General features: G+C 38.8%; 1 protein-coding gene across 1 annotated transcript in view; it reads right to left on the bottom strand.

Annotated features, from left to right (window-relative positions):
• atp11b (ATPase phospholipid transporting 11B) overlaps positions 1-21,131 on the bottom strand; it is a 107,838-nt gene that overhangs the window by 5,248 nt on the left and 81,459 nt on the right. The window contains exon 29 of the mRNA XM_057842338.1: positions 10,481-10,644. Within this exon, the coding sequence (XP_057698321.1) occupies positions 10,481-10,644 (164 nt within the window). The remainder of the gene's footprint in view (positions 1-10,480; positions 10,645-21,131) is intronic.

The following is a 21,131-nucleotide window of genomic DNA, read 5'->3' as shown; positions in this document are numbered from 1 at the left end:
ACCTGCTCTGTGATAGTCTCAGGGTTCTGTTTAAAGTGCAGAGAGCATTATGAAAACCAAGGAACACACCAGGCAGGTCCGAGATACTGTTGTGGAGAAGTTTAAAGCCGGATTTGGATACAAAAAGATTTCCCAAGCTTTAAACATCTCAAGGAGCACTGTGCAAGCCATCATATTGAAATGGAAGGAGCATCAGACCACTGCAAATCTACCAAGACCCGGCCGTCCTTCCAAACTTTCTTCTCAAACAAGGAGAAAACTGATCAGAGATGCAGCCAAGAGGCCCATGATCACTCTGGATGAACTGCAGAGATCTACAGCTGAGGTGGGAGAGTCTGTCCACAGGACAACAATCAGTCGTACACTGCACAAATCTGGCCTTTATGGAAGAGTGGCAAGAAGAAAGCCATTTCTCAAAGATATCCATAAAAAGTCTCGTTTAAAGTTTGCCACAAGCCACCTGGGAGACACACCAAACATGTGGAAGAAGGTGCTCTGGTCAGATGAAACCAAAATTGAACTTTTTGGCCACAATGCAAAACGATATGTTTGGCGTAAAAGCAACACAGCTCATCACCCTGAACACACCATCCCCACTGTCAAACATGGTGGTGGCAGCATCATGGTTTGGGCCTGCTTTTCTTCAGCAGGGACAGGCAAGATGGTTAAAATTGACGGGAAGATGGATGCAGCCAAATACAGGAACATTCTGGAAGAAAACCTGTTGGTATCTGCACAAGACCTGAGACTGGGACGGAGATTTATCTTCCAACAGGACAATGATCCAAAACATAATGCCAAATCTACAATGGAATGGTTCAAAAATAAACGTATCCAGGTGTTAGAATGGCCGAGTCAAAGTCCAGACCTGAATCCAATCGAGAATCTGTGGAAAGAGCTGAAGACTGCTGTTCACAAACACTCTCCATCCAACCTCACTGAGCTCGAGCTGTTTTGCAAGGAAGACTGGGCAAGAATGTCAGTCTATCGATGTGCAAAACTGATAGAAACATACCCCAAGCGACTTGCAGCTGTAATTGGAGCAAAAGGTGGCGCTACAAAGTATTAACGCAAGGGGGCCGAATAATATTGCACGCCCCACTTTTCAGTTTTTTATTTGTTAAAAAAGTTTAAATTATCCAATAAATTTTGTTCCACTTCACGATTGTGTCCCACTTGTTGTTGATTCTTGACAAAAAATTAAAATTTTATATCTTTATGTTTGAAGCCTGAAATGTGGCGAAAGGTTGCAAGGTTCAAGGGGGCCGAATACTTTTGCAAGGCACTGTATATATTTCAAGCAAAAGTTACGCTATTGTGTAATCCAACATGGCGGCCATCACAAAACAGAGCTTTAAGTTGAAAATTCTTGCAAATAAATTCGTAAATCGTGGATTTTCTACAGATATGAACATAAAACAGCCTACATTCTTAGTTAAAAGCAAAAAAGGGGCAGTTATAGTTCATTTTACGTAAATATATCAAGCAAAAGTTACGCTATTGCATAATCCAAAGTGGCGGCCGTCACAAAACAGAGTTTTTAAGTTGAAAAATTCTGTAAATACATTCCTAAATCGCGGAATTTATACAGATAAGAACGTAAAAAAGTCTAGATTCTTGGTTAAAAGCAAAAAAATGGGCAGTTTTCATTTCACGAAAATATTTCATGCCAAAGTTTATTTACAAATTTTATCCATTGATTTTTTTTTTTTCACGTTTTAAAGTGCAAGCATGGTGCTATTTAATATAATAATTACCTTGAATCCTTGACCAAATCACTCCTGCTTGCTTGTATGCAGTAAAACCTTTGTCCTTTTTTCACCTAAATCCAGTGATAGGACGCAACGTGTGTTTGAGTTTATCACTATGAAAGCCAACTCAACGTTGTGCTCTGGTCAGCCCCCTCCAGGAAGGCGTGGTGCAATGTCTGTAGGAATTGTCTTGTCAACTGATGGTGTAGTCTATGGGTGGGGTAATTTTTTTAATGAATACATTATTAATTGGGAAAATGTTTATTCCAAAATTGATGAAATAAAAAAAAAAAAAAAAACAACAAACAAAAAAAAAAACACTGATTATGTCCCTCAAAAACCCTCTAAAGTTGTTTTTTTTCCCCATCATATTTTATCTATTTATTAAGATGTATTTGCATTTAAATGAGTGCCCCATACAGGGTTAAGGAACAAGATGACATGAGACTTATCTACTCAACCCAAACCACAATGATTGAAAAGAAAAATGGTGTTAAAACAAGCATAAAAAATTACTGTATCTAATCAAAGCTAACTGTTGAACTTTTACTTGACATTTGGCGTCAGCTCTATTTGTTCCTATAAAGACAACTGTTTTAAGACATGCTAAATGGAAAAACAGGCCAACTCAGTGACTTGAAATAGGCTGATGACTCAAAAGCTGGTTTGACTGGAGGCAAATGCAGAGTTGTTGTCAACCGCAGCTCAGGTCAACAGAGACCTCTCAGCATCATATACTCCTCCACTCCAGCATAGCATGAACGAAAGCACTTTCTGGATAAAATTTTGTGACACAAACCCAAGAGAAAAAAGTAGGAAGACACATCAGGAAGATTTGTGACAAGAAAACATGGAGCTTTGACAAAGCAGAGCAAGAACATTGTAGTTGCGGGCAAAGGTTACACAAACACATGTTGGCATGAGTTGACAATATCAAGGCAGCAGCAGTGAACATACGTTTGATTGACACGCAATTTGGACATTGTTTGGTTGCCTGAGGTGAATTGTGACAAAGTTCTAAATCCTGATGAAACTGAACTAGTCAGACTCCTTTGCCTGGATCACACCAGATTTACAAGAATGTCCTCAAGACACATCAAGTAGAAGGTATTTTAGAACAAGAAGAAAAAGAAATCAATTGTTATTCAGGGTGTGGTTGGTATTTGTAAAAGAATTGTAGATACGTGCTTTTTGGAGCTTCAAAAATAGCACCGCAATAACACAAAGCTCGGCTGTTGATTGAAATTTGCGGTGAAGAAGGTGACTTGACATTTGGAATAGGCCAAAATGTGGGACAGGGCCAAATCTATCTTATTCATCAAGAAAAGCTTTTTTGACACCTCATGATGTTCGTGTCTGTTCCAGGTTGTCGCCTGGAGCCAACGCAGCTGTTGCCAGCATGCTGTGACTTATCTTTTCTTACTCAGACTGTAAAGATGGACAAGAGGTGTGAAAGTGGCAAAGAGGAGGACAGATATCAAGAAAACCTGTAGTTTAATTTAGGAATGTCCTGATCCGATCACATCATCGGAAATCGGGCCCATCACGCCATTTTTCAGAGGATCGGAATCGGGTCAAAAGGATCAGGTTTTTAATTAAAAAATATGTATTTAGGTTTTTCTGCTTCATGCTCGTACAGCCTCTAAGCAGTGCAGCCAAACTGTCCACCGTGCGTTTGGTACTTAACAATGACCGACTGGTTTGTAGCTAGGCCTGTCGCGATAACAAATTTTAGTAGGCGATATGTTGTCTGACAAATTATTGCCGATATGCTATATTATTGCCGTTTTTTTTGTTGTTTTTTTCTAAACCTATTGAACCACAGATATAGTGACAGTAAAGTGCTGGCCAAAAGTATTGACACCCCTGCAATTCTGTCAGATAATGCTCAATTTCTCCCAGAAAATGATTGCAATTACAAATGCTTTGGTAGTAATATCTTCATTTATTTTGCTTGCAATGAATCAACACTAAAGAGAATGAAAAGAACAATTAAATCATTATCATTTTAGACAAAACTCAAAAAATGGGCTGGACAAAAGTATTGTTACCCTCAATCTAATACTTGGTAGCACAATCTTTAGACAAAATAACTGCGAACAACCCCTTCCGGTATCCATCAGTGAGTTTTCTTACAATACTCTGCTGGAATTTTAGACTATTCTTTTTTGGCCAACTGCTCCAGGTCTCTGAGATTTGGAGGGTGCCTTCTCCAAACTGTCATTTTCAGATCTCTCCACAGGTGTTCTATATGGGATTCAGGTCTGGACTCATTTCTGGCCACTTTAGAATGGTAAATGGTGTTATACTTATATAGCGCTTTTCCACCTATTCTCCATTGTTTTCTCTCAAACAATTTTTTAGTGCTTTTTGAAGTGTGTTTTGGGTCATTGTCCTGCTGGAAGACCCATGACCTCTGAGGGAGACCCAGCTTTCTCACACCGGGCCTTACATTATGCTGCAAAATGTATTGGTAGTCTTAAGACTTCATAATGCCATGCATATGGTCAAACAGTCCAGTGCCAGAGGCAGCAAAGCAACCCCAAAACAGCGAGGAACCTCCGACATGTTTGACTGTGGGGACCGTGTTCTTTTCTTTGAATGCCTTATTTTTTTCCTGTGAACTTTATGTTGATGCCTTTTCCCAAAAAGCTCTGACTTTTGTCTCATCTGACCAGAGAACTTTCTTCCAAAATGTTTTTGGCTTTCTCAGGTAAGTTTTGGCATACTTCAGTCTGACTTTTTTATGTCTCTGGGTCAGAAGTGGGGTCTTCCAGGGTACAGAGGTATAGAGTCCCTTTTCATTCAGACGTCGACAGATAGTACGGGTTGACACTTTTGTACCCTCGGACTGCAGGACAGCTTGAACTTGTTTGGATTTTAGTCGAGATTCTTTATCCACTATCTGTACAATCTTTCGTTGAAATCTCTCGTCAATTCTTCTTTTTTGTCCACATCTAGGGAGGTTAGCCACAGTGCCATGGGCTTTAAAGAGCATACGACATGAGAAAAAAAGTCTTAAATGGCATTATTATGTGAATTAGAATCATATTTTGAGACGATTCGACTATATACAACAATTTAGCAAAGCTCAGATGACGAGAAATTAGTCTTTTAATCTGCTGATTAGCCACGCCTACCATTATAGGGCTTTAGCGTCCCCAACAGGTGGATGACGTCAGAGGTAGACTGGGCTCATCGGTTTTACTATTCAGCCCATTGAGGGGGAATTATTCAGAACGAGGAAAACGCGACGAAGAGAGCCACAAAACGTCATTGCTTCAGTCTCTCTACTCCAATTTTACAGGATATTCTTTTTATCCAAGTATTTATCCCCAATAGCTATATAAATGGCTTGAGAAGGACCAGTCAGCCCGTCGAGGGGGAACTATCCTAGACTAGGCTCATCGGTTTTACTATTCAGCCCATTGAGGGGGAATTATTCAGAATGAGGAAAACGCGACGAAGAGAGCTGCATAATGTCATTGTTTCTGTCTCTTTACTTCAATATTTTTACAAGATATTCTTTTTATCCAAGTATTTTCCCCAATTGCTAAATAAACTGCATGGTCATGACAAATAACAGTCTTGTGCTAAATGGAATATGAAATAATAAAAATGCATTTATTCAGGACGACATGGCAAAATTACTCCATAATGGTCAAAACTGTCGACTTCACCTTTACTGTCGCACCTCCCGAATGATATTTTATGACACCTAAATCGGACATACTGTATGTCATTTCCCTTCCCCGGCTTCGGAGAATGTAAACAAACCAAAAGGCGTGACAGCTAGCCGACATGCTAACCCGAACCGAGTGATATTTCAAAGTCTTCGAAGCGGAAAATCACACATAACTCGCCTGGATTATTTGACATGATGACTGAGTTGTCAAGTGTCTTTGCGGATCGGCAAACCACCCGGCGGAGAGCAATTTACAGTTCGTTCCCCGGAGGAGGGTGGCTGCAGTTGTTGTGCAGCTAACGTGCTAATGTGCACGAGGAGAGCTTTTTACATGCCTATCAATGATCAAACGTAAGTAGTCCTTTATTTAAAGAGAGTTTGTAGTGTTTACTTTGTAATAGCTGTATTAATATTTGACATAATACTAAACAAGATGTTTACTCACTTCCTCGTAAGTCCAATGGTCCCACTGTAGTCGGGCTTGTTTTGGTCAATATCCACGGTGAATGGGAACCTTTTGAAACTCCAAAAAGGCGCATACGCCTCTCCCTCATACAGGATGATTTTTCTGCAGCCGTTTGGCTGGCGTGATGCGAAAAATAAACGTATTAATCCGCAAAATCAGCTGAATCCTTCCTCCTCATACACAGCAGTACACTGTATAGTGAAGAGGACGGCTTCTACCGTACACGTCACAGCGCCCTCCTCCTCAATGCAAGACCAAAGCCGGAAGTCACTCATTTTCATGGCGCGGGATGAAAAAAAATAAATAAATATAGCGATCGCTTCCACACAAATCCAAGCGGTCCATATCATTCAGGAGCATAAAATACCGTGTGTATTATGAAATAAACATGCTTTTTCGTGTCACATGCACTTTAAACTTATTGATAACACTGCGCACGTCACATGATTTTTTCAAAGGGTGCCAATACTTTTGTCCGGCCCGTTCTTGGAGTTTTGTGTAAAATGATAATTAAATTTTTTTTCCCATTCTCATTTGTGTTTTTTCATTGCAAGCAAAATCAATGAAGCTATTACTACCCAAGTATTTGTAATTGCAATCATTTTCTGTGAGAATTTGAGTATTATCTGACAGAATTGCAGGGGTGCCGATACTTTTGGTCAGCAGTGTATTGTAGATTGCACTGCGTACATATTGGCAAGAAATATTTCTTTACACATTGATCGAACATTGGCGATTATTGGCAACAATTATTCTTTGGAGAAGTAACTAGTTGAGTGACTCGCATATTGTGAAATTTCAAATGTCATGTTAAAACATAAAAACACAATTGTTTGTGTTGTTTAAGATAAGTCACAACTTCAAGATTAGATCAAATTTTATGACCAATGTTGGCGTAAATCCACGCATTTGCAAATTATTCACATTCCTTTCTTTTTGTGCAACTAGAGTGGTCAATAAAATGTGTTGATTTCATAAAAAACCCTTGAGATTCAAAATTTTGGGTAATGTGTTGAAACAAATTGATTGCTGTAAGTGTTAGATAGGAATATTACACCGACTAAAGCTTCCATCTGTTAAATGTTAAAAACAGTTTGAAAGGTGTGTCATATAGCTTGCTTTAATTAGATGAATCAAATTTTTCTGTTATAATATGTTTTGTGCCGTTTTAATTTCATGGGGCAGATTATAGATTGTTGTTGTGACATTTTGGAATAAAAGTAAGCAAGTCAATACTGTAAAGTTGATCTAACCCATATGGCATTTGTCTGAACCAACAGAGAGCCCAGTTTTTTACAATTGTACAATCATGTCCTATTTTCTCGATGTACTGAAGGCTTGAATTTCAGGCACTTTTTTATAAAATTTATCATCTCTGGTGGAAAAGTGCTCTTCTGGGAAGGCAATTTAATGGACTCATGTCAAAGTATTTGTGTTACTTATGTTTTTCTCTCAAGTAATCTGTTAAAGTGCACAATAAAGTGTCCCTGAATAGTGGGGTAATATATAGAGGTGTTATACAGGAAGAAAAAAAGGCTAACAGGACAGAGCCAAGGACCGTACACAGCTAGTTCAGACAAACACAGAGTACATTGAGGACAAGGCAGAGAAACACTGATGAATGGCCAGATTACTTTGTGAGTAATGCTGAGACCTGCTGCGTTCCACTATATCATGACAGGTCCCTAGAGTAATAGTGGACTGAATGGCCAGCCAGAGATTCACATCAACATACGAGGTATGATGATTGTGATCAATTTTGTTTAGAGTATCAAGGGTCATTAAACATACTGCTTGCTCGATTAGCGTGGATAAAGGATGACCATTTTGGTTTGGCCACAGATGACTCTACTCCAAATCGGAATTGATGGACTCAAGAAAATATACCAATGTTCCCAATGGCTTCAGCATTTAAAGGAGCAGAATGTAAACTTGGTGGCCAAAAATGGTACTGCTACCAGGATTAAAATATCAAAGCGCACAACTTCCCTTCCCCCTTCAGCTGCCAGATAAGCGCGTCGCAAGCCGGATTACAGGGTTTCCCCTACAAATAAAAGATTGTGGCGCATCGCCACACCAAAATAAAATCCGCCACGCCTCGCAAATGAGATTTTTTTTTTTTAAGGGAGTTTCAAACTAGCGGCAGCCTAGTGTGAAAGGTTCAGCGGCAACCCATTCATTGTGTATTTTGGATCGAACTTTTCGACAAAAGCAAAATCGATGAAGACGTAACGTGAAGAGATTAGAGCCAGATCACATTGATAAGCCGCTTGAATTTTTTTCCCGGCGAAAACGTGCCGAATATGGCCAACTATCGTCCCGCTTTGTGAGTGCTACATCAGTAAACTAGCAAGCACTGTTAGCATCATACATAATACCAAGTTCCTCTGTGTTCAAAAAATGAATAAATAAATAAATAATTCACCATAGCAGAGGAGCTAATACTGCTGATAGTATTAGACATGGCCTCGGTCATGCTGGACGATACAAGTGTTGCAAAAATAAAAACTGTCCCTCTGTCCAATGGCACTCTTTTTTGCTTAATTAATTTTGTTTGGCATGTTGTGCACTGAGTGCTCGGTTGCTAATCAATTCGAATGTATTATTGTGAAAGAATATATTTTATTCATGCTAATAAAACACATTACTGGTGTGATACTATATTCATTTGTTAGACTATTCATCCAGGTTCATGTGTTGTATTTCTTTGAACATAATACAAAGAGGTTCAGTTGACTGTCTTATCAAATTTCCCCTCCCTTTTGGGACTAGCCACGGCCAGGTTCTCAAGGTTGTAAGTGACGATGTTTCTCTGTGGAAAATCACCAGAGTTGATACTAAAGTTTCACTCTCGTTTTCATAGGTATCGTTCTACAGTAAGCATCCAGTTTTGAGAAACAACATCAAATAAGGCACTTCCCACTGTTGCTATTCTGAACTAACCAATCACTGCACGCCATATACTCACTTTTTGCATATTCTGTTATATGTATTATAATGTGATTTTGGGAAATAAAAGGCGTGCACGAGAAGAAGAGAGTTGGAGATCGTTCCCGTACACGTTAAAAAAGTGAAACTCGAGTGACTTCTGATTTGGATGTGAGATTCCCGGTTCCTTGTGACTGTCTTTAGAACAGAATACTGGTTCCTGACAATTATCATTTATTGATCTTGTTCAATTTTTCAGTATCAATAGTCAAAAATGTGCTTTGATGTTTGATGTTTTTTTTATTTATTCGGGCAAATTATGGTGCTTTAAGTTTTTTCTGTTACAAACAAAACAATGTTAATAAAGTTATACTTGATTGTAAGTAATCTATATATATATATTTTAACGTTAACAAGGGAACAATGTTATGCAGAGGTGTGCTTATAATAATTTTATTGACAAATGATACTAATTACAGAAAGTTGGGGTGGGTGGGTGCAAAACATTTACTTCTTCCTGGGGGGCGTAACAGAAAATAATTGAGAAGCACTGGTTTAACCATTGAAAACTGTGTTAGAAGTTCGATGACGATAACAAAAATATTTTGTTGATGAACAATTTTTTTTTGTCTCATGACGATAATGAGCTAAAAACGTGTCTTGGGAGACTAAAACAATGACACGAATGCCAGTTTTCATCTGACGAGACGAGAACGAGACAGAAATGTGTCATAGTTTCCGTTACATGTTCACATTGTCTTGCATTTTAATGTAGCCTGCATCGTACCAGTATCAGGTTGTGTAAGAAATGTGACAAGCTAACCCCCCAACTCACCAGTGTCCTCTCCAGTCTCCTCATTGCTTGTTTTGAAACACACACGGTAAGCTTTGTCTTTTTATCTTGGCAAGAGAAAATATGCAATGTTGCCTTTGCAATTAAAGCTCTGTGCTGAGTGATCATCACACACTAAATGTAACTTGTATCATTAGCATAGCATCCACATTCGTGTTTGCATTAGGCTATTTCTAACGGCGCGCGTCCTCTTAAACTCTCGGACAACTACTTTGATATACAGTTCGTGGCATCCAGGTGGGTATAATTGAAAATAACACAGTTTTCCTGCTGAATGTGTATCATCATGTGATAGATTTGTAGATGCTACAATATGTGCTCACCTGTCAATGTTCATTCGAAATAATTGGAAACGTTATTTTTGGAGCGATACTTTCAAATTATACAGATGAAAATATTGCGCAAACGTCAACTAAAACTACACGAAATTGGTATGAGTTTTCGTCAACAAAAACTAGACGAATAGAAACACATTTTGAAATGCCTAAAATATGACTAAGCCTAATAAGTATTATCGTCGCAAAGACTAAGAAAAAAATTAAAAGGTCTGCCAAAAACAACGGTGCCCCAAAACAGGTTTTTAATATCCATTGAAATATTAGGGCCATTTAATTTATAATTGAATTGAATTTTACATATTGCTCCTTTAAAATTCCCGTCAGCCATCAATTCACACTGGAGCACTGTAGCCACATGATGAGCTGAAACGCTCGGGCTTGATCGAAAATTTGAAAGCATGCAGTGGTGGGCTTTCATCTGGATAAATAAGAATTTATGGTTGTTGTAGTCCTCCCCACCTGTTGCTGCGGCTGGATGCGTCACAGTGGTTGCTGGTGGTTGGGCAATGTCCAGTCATTTGTTCCAGGAGGCGGGCCAGGCGGGAACAGCCGCTCTGCCCATGTTGGTAGCAGCACAAGGACTCCACACAGCTGAGGGCCTGGGCCTGCTGGGCTGATAAAGACTGGAGGAATGCAAATATAAAGCAGAAGGAGAATGGGCGAGTAAAAAGGACAGAAGAGTAGAGAAAGATGAAGGATGAAAATTCGTTAGCATCACAAACCTATTGCCATACTCAAACACAAAATGATGTTAAACGGATACAATACATGCAATCTCGGGGAATGCACAACATTCAAAGCATGCTACCAAATGGGGCTGAAATGTTAAAAAAAATATAAAACACACAAAAGCTACCAACAAAAAAATAAAACATGACAAGAAAGCCTTTAGCTATGTTTTGCAATTACATTAAAAAATAAGTATTGGAGCCCTTCAAACGGTTGTATGATTTTGAAACTGTTCAAAATGAGAAAAAATAAAAAATAAAGACCTACATGAATTAAATAGAATGTCTTGCATTCTTAATTACTCATCGACTGTGATACAAAGCCTTGGCTCCGGAATCTATCCTACTGCAGTTGAGTTCATGCACAGCATTTTAATGGGACTGCATCTTGATTGTTCAGACCGAGATGAGACGTGGCACAATCGCCTCTAGAAACTCAGTGCAGGTCAACTTGTCAGAGCTGTGATCCATCACTCATAATCCAATTCGCATCCCACATCATAAACCAACCAAGGGCCAAGGCCAGCAGTTGATTCATAGGAGGCCCTTTTCCAAAATTACAAATTGCTGAAAAATACAAATTGTAAACCTATAATGAGAGTCTGCTTTAATGCTTTTGAATTTCACACCTCCCGTAAACATACCATCTGTTTGAAGGACGCTGGTACATAATGACCTGCCTGAATTAATTACTCTGAGATGTCTCAAGAGGCATCATCCAAGAGTGAGCAATTCCGTTAGTTTTGAAATTGGAAATGAACATTAATGGCAACAGTAACTGTAAGCTACAACTCCCCCTTGATAAATTACTTAGACAAGTATTTTGTATTGACAACTAGTTACACTTAATTCTGAGAGTTTGTCTGCAACAGCATACGAAATAGGGCTTCGACTAATACAACAACATGGATGGATCAAAGAGCACAAACTACAGTCAAGCGACAAATGTAGTGGTAGAAGTTTAATTCATTGAAGTGGCCTTGAATTTTTATCTTTGAATATAATGGAGCTGTCTTATTGACAAGTTTCCGATGTATGTCCGCATGTCTGCTAACAACTTCAGTTTTAGAATTTCTCCATCCAAAACAACAGTGGAGCTGGAGTAACATTATTGATCAAAATTCCTTAAAAAAGACAATTTGGAAATACCGCATCCATCTGCCTTCATCACGACAGGGGAGGACAACATGTTCAAGAAGGCAGATGTGGAACCAAGGTCGTGCCAATACACAGACCGTGTTTTTGTAGCCATGTTGCCGCTGTGTTATGGAAGGTATGTTCTTTCTATCCCTGCATTTTCATGTGTCCGGTGCTCAAAAAATAAAGTCAAAATCTTGCGCATTAAACGACTTTTTGCCTTTGATATTGTTATTACGATGATTGGAATTATGATTATCTTTAATATTATTTACTAAAACTACTGTGGCTGCAAAACATGCCATCTGCTACTAGCCTGTTGCTAATCAGTACATGTAGCTGGCAAAATTATGTCAACGCATAAATGCACGTGTAAATGCAAGTAAAAATAAATGCAAGTACTTTGTTCGTTTGCTTACAGGTGGAAAGCGCCTTTAGGCAAGGGAAGATACATTGATGTGCCTCACAGCAACACTTCCTGTACATTGATGGACATATACCGAGACTACGTCGTTCTACCCGTGGGCAGCAGAGAGGCTGGGGCTGGAAGCGGTGGCTCGTCATGCGGCGGACCGTAAGCTCGATCCCGAGATCCAACTACGAGCTTTTTAACTGCAGCAACTTTAAGATACGCTATTGGAGCTGGGATTACCTAGGACAGCGGGAGAAAGCCCGTCTGGAGGCCGTAATTTCAGGTGAAAGTTTGGCGAGGCTCCAGAGCTTTGCTGTCTGATATCACATTCTCGTATGTCATTTTTCCAATAATTTTATAATTTGGGATTTATGACCTGTTTTGCACATGCACCAATCATTTTAAATAAAACAAGAAATGGAATCAATGTTTTAATGCGATCAATATCTGCAAAAAAAAAGACATATTTACATACTATTTTTGTTTATATGTACATACCTTTTAGCATTTACTTGTAACAACAAAATCCGTGTCAGCACTTCTGCATTTGGCCAATGTAATATAATTTGTCATTTTACCTCATTTTGGTCACTAAAGTGGCCGGCGTATCAATCTATACCTCAAATCAACACAAGCTGACAGGTTGTTCTAATTTTGTCCACGAATGATCAACGAAGTGATGAGAAAAATCCTACAATCTCATCAACGTCGTGCTGAATCAATTTTTGGAGATTCTGTGGGTTCCTCTGGCTTAATTTCGCAGTTTTAACTTTGTCAACACACCGCTTACTTCAACCGCAATTCATGTAGTTCTTTCTAAACTGGAAGTTCGGAGCAGATATTTTCCAAGATGGCGCCACCCATATTTTGCTCAGGAAACTTGTCTATAATTTACAGTTCTTGATATGTTAGCGCTAACTCAGAGTCACTGAATTTGTCTGAAAGCGAGCAATTGGCAATCAAGTGCAGATGGGGTTGGGTTTGGATATCTTCTAAGGCGTAATTTCTTATAAACCAGAAACGTTTAATCTTCTGTTGCAACATGGGCAACTGTATGTTTTACACGATAAACTCATGATGATCAAATGGATTTTATCGTGATCATGTTCATATTTTAATACAATAAATTGGGCAAATGATGTGACCATGATAAATTCGACATCCACATTTGGTAAAACAACGTTCGGATGTATATATATTAGGGCTGCAGCTATCGAATATTTTAGTAATCGAGTAATCGACTGAAAATTCTATCGATTAATTGAGTAATTGGATAAAACAAATATATTTTTAGGTGAAGAGCAATTATAATATACATGAGAAAACAAGAGATTTCATCTAATCTTGAACCATTTTCAGTCAGTCAATGTCTTTATTTTCGATGTATATTGTTGAAAACAGCCAACAGTTGCATCTCAGATGTAACTAGAACAAAAAAAAGACTAATTCACTGCTTAACTCAAAAAACTTTTAGATATTAAAAAAAAAAAAAAAATATATATATATATATATCTTACCTAAAAATGCCGTTACGCTTGATAACACACATCACTTAAAAGTTTGGATTTTTTCCCACGTGTTTCAATTGAATTTCTATTTGTGTCAAGCCATTTTTAAGTTCTAGTTAAGTTTTAAGTTTGTCTAAACTCTAAATCCTGATAGTATTTTGAGTTTTAGCAGTGTTCAAAATAAATGTATGATACAGGCTGTATTGGGGCACATGAGGGACCAGTGCTACTTGGTGTTTTATCCAGCAATGACTACTGAGCTAAAATTGATAGTTAGCATTATTAAGTTTTTATTTTACACCCTCATCACTCCACAATGCTGTTATGTTAACCCTGTATGTAAGACACGTTAGCCACGCATCGACAGTGGTCATAGTTAATAGAAACCTAGCCCTCCGCAGGGCTAACGTTACGTGAGCTAGTAGTGACAGTAACGTTAATCTTATTTATTAGCGCTTAGCGCTCTTTATTAGCGCATAGTGCTCTACTGCTTTAAGATGGCGGCTGTTTACTAACGCTGCCCAGACGCGACCGAGTCTGTCATTTTGCATCTAGTTGAACATACATGTGATCTCTATGAGACGCATCAGACGCTACCTGCTACCAACATAGCATCGTGCGGCTAGAATTTACCAACGTCGGCGTGGTTTGTAGCGGCTGTTGGCTGCAGTAAGTTTTTTTTTTCCCCCCCTTCCTCCTCTCCGCACGTGACATCAGCGCGTTGTCCCGCATTAAAAGTAGTCCGAGCAAAACGTGATGCTTAGAGCTGTCAAAATAAACGATTATTCGAGGTGAATAAAATTACTCGGATCAGTTTTTAAACTCGAGTTACTCAAGTATTTGTTTCAGCTCTAATATATATATATATATATATATATACTGGACTGTCTCAGAAAATTAGAATACACAATATTCTAATTTTTTGAGACAATCCTGTGTATATATACAGGACTGTCTCAGGAAATTAGAATACACAATATTCTAATTTCCTGAGACAGTCAGGAAATTAGAATATTGTGTATTCTAATTTCCTGAGACAGTCCTGTATATATACACAGGACTGTCTCAAAAAATTAGAATATTGTGTATTCTAATTTCCTGAGACAGTCCAGTATATATATATATATATATATATATATATATATATATATATATATACATACACACATACATACATATATATCAAATTTGGATAAATCAACCTATTTTCATTAATTGGACATTTATAGTTACGTTTTCAGTGTAAATTTATTGTAATAAAAAACAATACAGGTAGTCCCCTGTTACGACCTACCCGATTTGTGATTTGAACTTTAAAACGCGTGTCTCATTCAGTTTTTTCCCCCAGTCATTTTTTTTTCTATAGTCACGTAACAGTGTCTCGTCTCAGCATTGATGGTAAGTGCAGTATATTTTTTGCAATGTTGTTAATCTTAATTTAAAAAACTAACTACAGTTACAAATTACTTCTCCCAAAAAAGTAGTTGAGTTAGTAACTCAGTTACCTAAATGTAAGAGTAATTAGTAACTTGTTTCACACGCTTTCACATGATCCATTCTATAACGTTTTTAACATCAATTTTTTTTATATTAACGGATTGGATTGAATTGTTTTTCATTCCCCAAAAAAAAAAAACGTAGGGCATGAAGTTCAAAGGGTTTTTGGGACAATAGGCCCTAGCCCAATTCTAATACCCTAAACTAGACACAGGGGTATTGCGGATATTGCGATATTAACCTTTGCTATGTTTGGAAGTCATTTAATGTTGTGAATTAACCATTAAAGTTGTTAAAATTGCTCCCGTTATTACATTAGTTGCCTTCTGTCTACTTTGGACATGTGAAAGTTTTAAAACGGTTTCATCATTTATAGATAGATTCAAGTCAATATTTTACCGATTTAGGAGTATTTTAGATAAAATGTTACTTAGGCTTGCTAGAAAGGTTCACTACAACAGAGCCTTCCTGAGAAGTCTACTGCTTTAAGATGGTGGCTGTTTACTAACGCCGGCGAGTGTCATTTCGTATCTAGTTCTCTATACATGTGCTAACGCCGCCGAGTCTGTCATTTCGCATCTAGTTCTATATACATGTGATATCTACCGTAGCAACATGTGAGCGTAGTTTGTAGCAACGTGGGCGTAGTTTGAAGGCTGTCGGCTGCAGTCAGGTATTATTGGAGCCACCTCGCATCGCGTTTGCAACGGCGTCACAACTCCCTTCCCTTCCCCCAAATGGCAGTAACACACTAATGCACCCCTCGGTAACGGCAACAGCGTTGCAAAGATGAGAAAATTAGATTACTCACTACTGACAAAATAACGCCATTAGTAACGCTGTTGTACTCTAAAGCTGTTATTAACAACACTCATTATTTGTCATTTAATTTAGTTATTTATTAGGTGTAATTAATCTAAATGGTTGATCTCTAATTACTATGCAGAGCTGGTATTTTATTCTACTACAGTATATGTTCGGTCCGCTTTCCTTTGTTCTATTTGAACTTGTTTGACGTCATGTAAGTGCTATTTTCTGTTAGTTCGAGCGTTGCTTTCACGTTGGGAAGACAGGGTGAACGCCAGTTAACATTTCAAGAAGGCAGAGAAACGTTAAATAGTGTGGTCTCGACGATGCGTTCCCCTGTTAGCTTGCTATTAGCCCGCTAGATTGTTGAGCAGCGCTCATTTTCACCGCTGGACAGGTGCCACTAATAGCTGCTGTTTTGCTTGTTGAATTGCAGATTCCTTCTTTCCCTCTGTATTATTGTGCAGACATTGAGGTAGCTTTTCGTAAGCAAATATGTCTCTATTGATTTACTTTAAGGTGTTATTGTACGCTCTGTATTGTATTTTATTTTCTAGTAGTGTGTTTATAGTTTGACGGTGACAAATTAATAAATGGCAGTTGTAAGAAGAACTATGTATGATGTGATCAGTGTTACCTGGGGTAAGTAATAAATATGATGTATAACACATTTTTAGATTATAGTTATAGTTATTTTAAGAGGGGGTAATTAGGGGTACTTAAGGGGGTAATTCCGACTCAAGCGGAAAGTCGGGTTACGTTGCCAGCATAGGAATGGAACTCATTCATAACCTGGGGACTACCTGTACTTCAATAACATGCTGATGGCAATTGCATCACTTGAATGCTCGCCTTCAGCCTCAAACTTGAAAGTTTGAAGATGAACTGTTCGGTCAGTTTCCTGACTTCTTGAGGTAGACCAGAGCCTTCCTTCAGGACTCAGATTATGCTTGATGACTTTAAGCTTATTTATGCTTCTGCGTTGCGGTGACGGCGGACTTACGCCGTTAACGCAGACCCGATTTATGACCCTACGCCATAGCCTGACGTGCGCCTCCAAAAAATCTTCACTGTGTCAAAGCACAGTGACGTGAACGTCAATGGACTGTAATTGATCCGCTCAGAATGTTGTTTCTGGTTCAGCACAACACCGCCGCTTTCAAACATTCGCTAACGTCTTCTTTTTGTCGTCCACGGTTCAACATTTGTATTAACGACATTTATTGTTTAATACTGATTAGCTGCAGCTCAAAATACATGCGTTCCATCTCCATTGGCATCGTTGTCCATGGCCGGAGGAAAACGAAAGGAATTCGACAAGAGTCCACCAAAACCGTATAAAGACAAAAGCCACACCACGCTCATGGCTTGGCAGTGAATAAAAGAACAACGCGTTCTCTTGACGCAGAACATCGAATGCTTAATGACCAAATAATGTCTACGCTGTCGCTCCGCTGTCGCTCCGCTGTCCCCATAACACAGAAGCATAAATCAGGTCTTAATATGTTTACAACCTGTGTCATTTTTTGTGACTCAGTGGAAATGGGTAGTCTAAGAAGAATTTATAAAGGAAACCACAATCTAGCCCAGTCTATCTCAATTAAGAAGTGATCAAGGGCAAAACTCATGTACACACTGGATTCTTTCCAATTGAATAGCTTAACCTTGTTGGTTTATCACGTTAAAGCCTATTTAATTCAGAGAAATTAGAAGCCAAAACCCATCAGAGGGCTGTAACAGCGCAACAAGCCTAATATACAAACAACATGACCAGACAGGGTCGAAAAACAACTAACAATCACTCACACTTGTTAAATGATTCATAGGCCTCTATACCTCATGCATTATCACCCACCAGCACCCACTGCTGATGAATTTCCGCCACTTTGAGTCTATGACGGACAATTTTAATCTCTTAAAGAGTGTGTTTAAGAAACACTAAATTGCACAGTGGATTTGGTCATTTCGCAGTAGCGCTACAAAATTTTGACAATCGCGGATTCCTACCGGGACTAATGATGGTCGTCTTAAAGACCGTTTTCAGGTGTCAAACTCAGCTACATGATACCTTATGACGTTAAGCCATCAATGACATGAGGATAAATCCCTTTTGTTGTCGCATTTCCTTCAGCTTCACCATTTAAGGTTATAAAAGTTAAAAATAAGAGCATAATTTTAAGGATTCAAGACAGGACATGAAATAGGATACAGGTTGCATACAATATGGTTCAAGGAAAACACGATTAAAAATATTTGAGCATGCCAAGTATGTTCTCCCAAACTCAATGAAAAAAAAAGAGTAGACAGGAGACCAGATCAGGGAAATCTGTCTTAAGTGTGGAAAGAGTTGGGACACCAGAAGAGGTGATTGTGATCTGTCAGAGCTGGATATCTGTGGATGCAAGTCCACATCAAAATTTTGGGGCTGAGATGAGAAAATGAGGCAATCCACATTAGATATGAAGATGTCATCCCGACAGACACAAACAATATTATAAATCAAATTAAAAGGTCGGACTGACAATCATGGGAAGAGGACGAATGACGCAGGCTTCATAACTAAATGAAATGTAAGGGGGTGCACAGGGTTGGCTGGTCCATAGGACGTCATAGTGCTCTTGGGCAATGACAGTATCGTACAATGGGAGAGTAGAATGTTACTACCTAGAGTATCAGGGGTCTGGGCTGGGGGCAGCAGGGGGAGGATAAGCAGCTAGCAGGTGCCAATTGTCCTCCCCTGGGCGCCGATGGTTTTTAACAGAGTCATATTCTGGGCCGACTGAACCCTCACCCTTTTCCATCTGAAGGAAACAAGATGCTCATAGTCAGCTATAATGACTGGATAGTTTATATTTTAGCTCAGTGACCATAAGTACGTTGATCAGACACTCAAAAAGCAATAAGGAGGATTTAGTATATCGGGAAAATAGACGTGTCATTTTTCTGGCTATACGGCATAACTTACTTTGACCCTTTCAGGGACAGTGGCAACTAAAGTGGACAGCTAGGTTTTTATTTCGCATTATGACTACAAAGTGATGAAAACACTTGGAAAAAAAGAATCCTAAATGATCATAATTCGTGTGTGAAATACACAAAATACACAAAAGGTGTTTTAAGAGAAGGGATTTGGCTGTGTCAAGAAAAGATAGTACATTAGGATGCAAAAGTGAGTCAAAACAGGCGAACAAGAAAAAAAAAAGTGTTTTGCAATTACCCTACCATGATTTTGTTACATACAGTGGTATGAAAAAGTATCTGAACCTTTAGGAATTTCTCACATTTCTGCATGAAATCACCATCAAATGTGATCTGAACTGTCAAAATCACACAGATGAAAATACAGTGTCTGCTTTAACTAAAACCACCCAAACATTTAAAGGTTTTCATATTTTAATGAAGATACCATACAAACAATGACAGAAGAGGAAAAAATTAGTAAGTGAACCCTCTGCCTAAGGAGACTTAAAGAGCAATTGAAACCAATTTTTACCAAACATTTTAAGTCAGGTGTGTGCCCAATCACTGATGAGTGGTTTAAAGCTGTCCTGCCCACTATAAAACACACACCTGGTAAGAAATGTCTTGATGAGAAGCAGTGTCTGATGTGCATCATGGCTCGGTCAAAAGAGCTGTCTGAAGACCTGCGATCAAGGATTGTTGATTTGTATAAAGCTGGGAAAGGATACAAAACCATCTCTAAAAGTCTGGATGTTCATCAATCGACAGTCAGAGAAGTTGTCTACAAATGGAGAGAGTTTGGCACTGTTGCTTCTTTCCCAAGGAGTGGCCGTCCACCAGAGGACACCAAGAGTTCAGCGCAGAATACTCAGAGAGGTAAAAAAGAACCCTAGAGTGTCTGCTAAAGACTGACAGAAATCACTGGCACAGTCCAATATCTCTGTGCACACATCAACTATACATAAAACTATGGCCAAGAATGGTGTTCATGGGAGGACTGCACGGAGGAAGCCACTGCTGTCAAAAAAAAAAAAAAACATTGTTGCTCGTTTAATGTTCGCAAAAAAGCACTTCGACATTAAGGGAGTGCCAAAAACTCGATTAATAGATGCATCGTGATTCGACACGTGACGATTCGATTATGATTCATAAATATCCAAAAGCGACTACCTAATAAATTTATGACATCCGCTCGTAGCGGAATGAAATTCAAGACACATCTGCTGCCCGGACACCTTTATTGGACGCATGCACAACGTTATAATTGATGCTACCGGTTACCGAGCAAGATTTACTCCTTTTCAAAAGACTGGAAAATAAATTTGTGTATGAGACGGGCCAGGACCCGGTGGTCACAAGAGGTAGAGCGAGAGGGTAAGAGAGATAGTTCGTTGCTCCTTGTCTTTCAGTTGTCCAGCAGTAGGTTCAAGTCGTGTTAATTGGAAAAAGACCCAAGTGTTTTGCTAAGTCCCATGTCCGTCTATCTGAGGTGAGTACACGAACCCTCTTGTACTGTTTAGCCTTTATTATGTTATGTTATAGATGTTACTAGTTAGCGCCGAGCGCTATGCTAATTAGCGACTTTGCTAACATGGATTTCCATGTCGAGTTGTGAGTTGTTTGGTGGTGTACATAAGTTACTCCAGATGTAGAACGTTTAAAACCAGGATTAAGTACAGTGGTAACACTCCAAACATGCGAAATAGTACAGAAATCTGTGAAAACAAAGTATATTGGTTAAAAGAAGTCTTATTTCTAAAGACACTTTATTTGTTTCCAGAAAATGTGGAATTCATTCCACCAGTGTAAATTCTTGTGAAAAAGAGTATCCCAAGGTCACCTGTGTGTTGTATGGGCATGTTGAGAAATAAGTACTGCCTTTAAAATGGTTATTGTTTTGCTGCCTCAGGGCCGGGACAATGTGCAATCATTAATGAAAGAATGAATTCAAAAGTTTATCAGGGTGTTTTGCAAGACAACCTAGGCCGTCTGTCAGATAGTTTAAGCTAAAAAGAGGATGGATGCTTCAATAAGACAATGATCTAAAACACAGAAGTAAA

This window comes from Corythoichthys intestinalis, chromosome 7 (genome assembly GCF_030265065.1).
Source record: "Corythoichthys intestinalis isolate RoL2023-P3 chromosome 7, ASM3026506v1, whole genome shotgun sequence".
Lineage (NCBI taxonomy): Eukaryota > Metazoa > Chordata > Actinopteri > Syngnathiformes > Syngnathidae > Corythoichthys > Corythoichthys intestinalis.
Note: the sequence above shows the minus strand (reverse complement) of the source record. Positions and strands in the feature narration are given on the sequence as shown.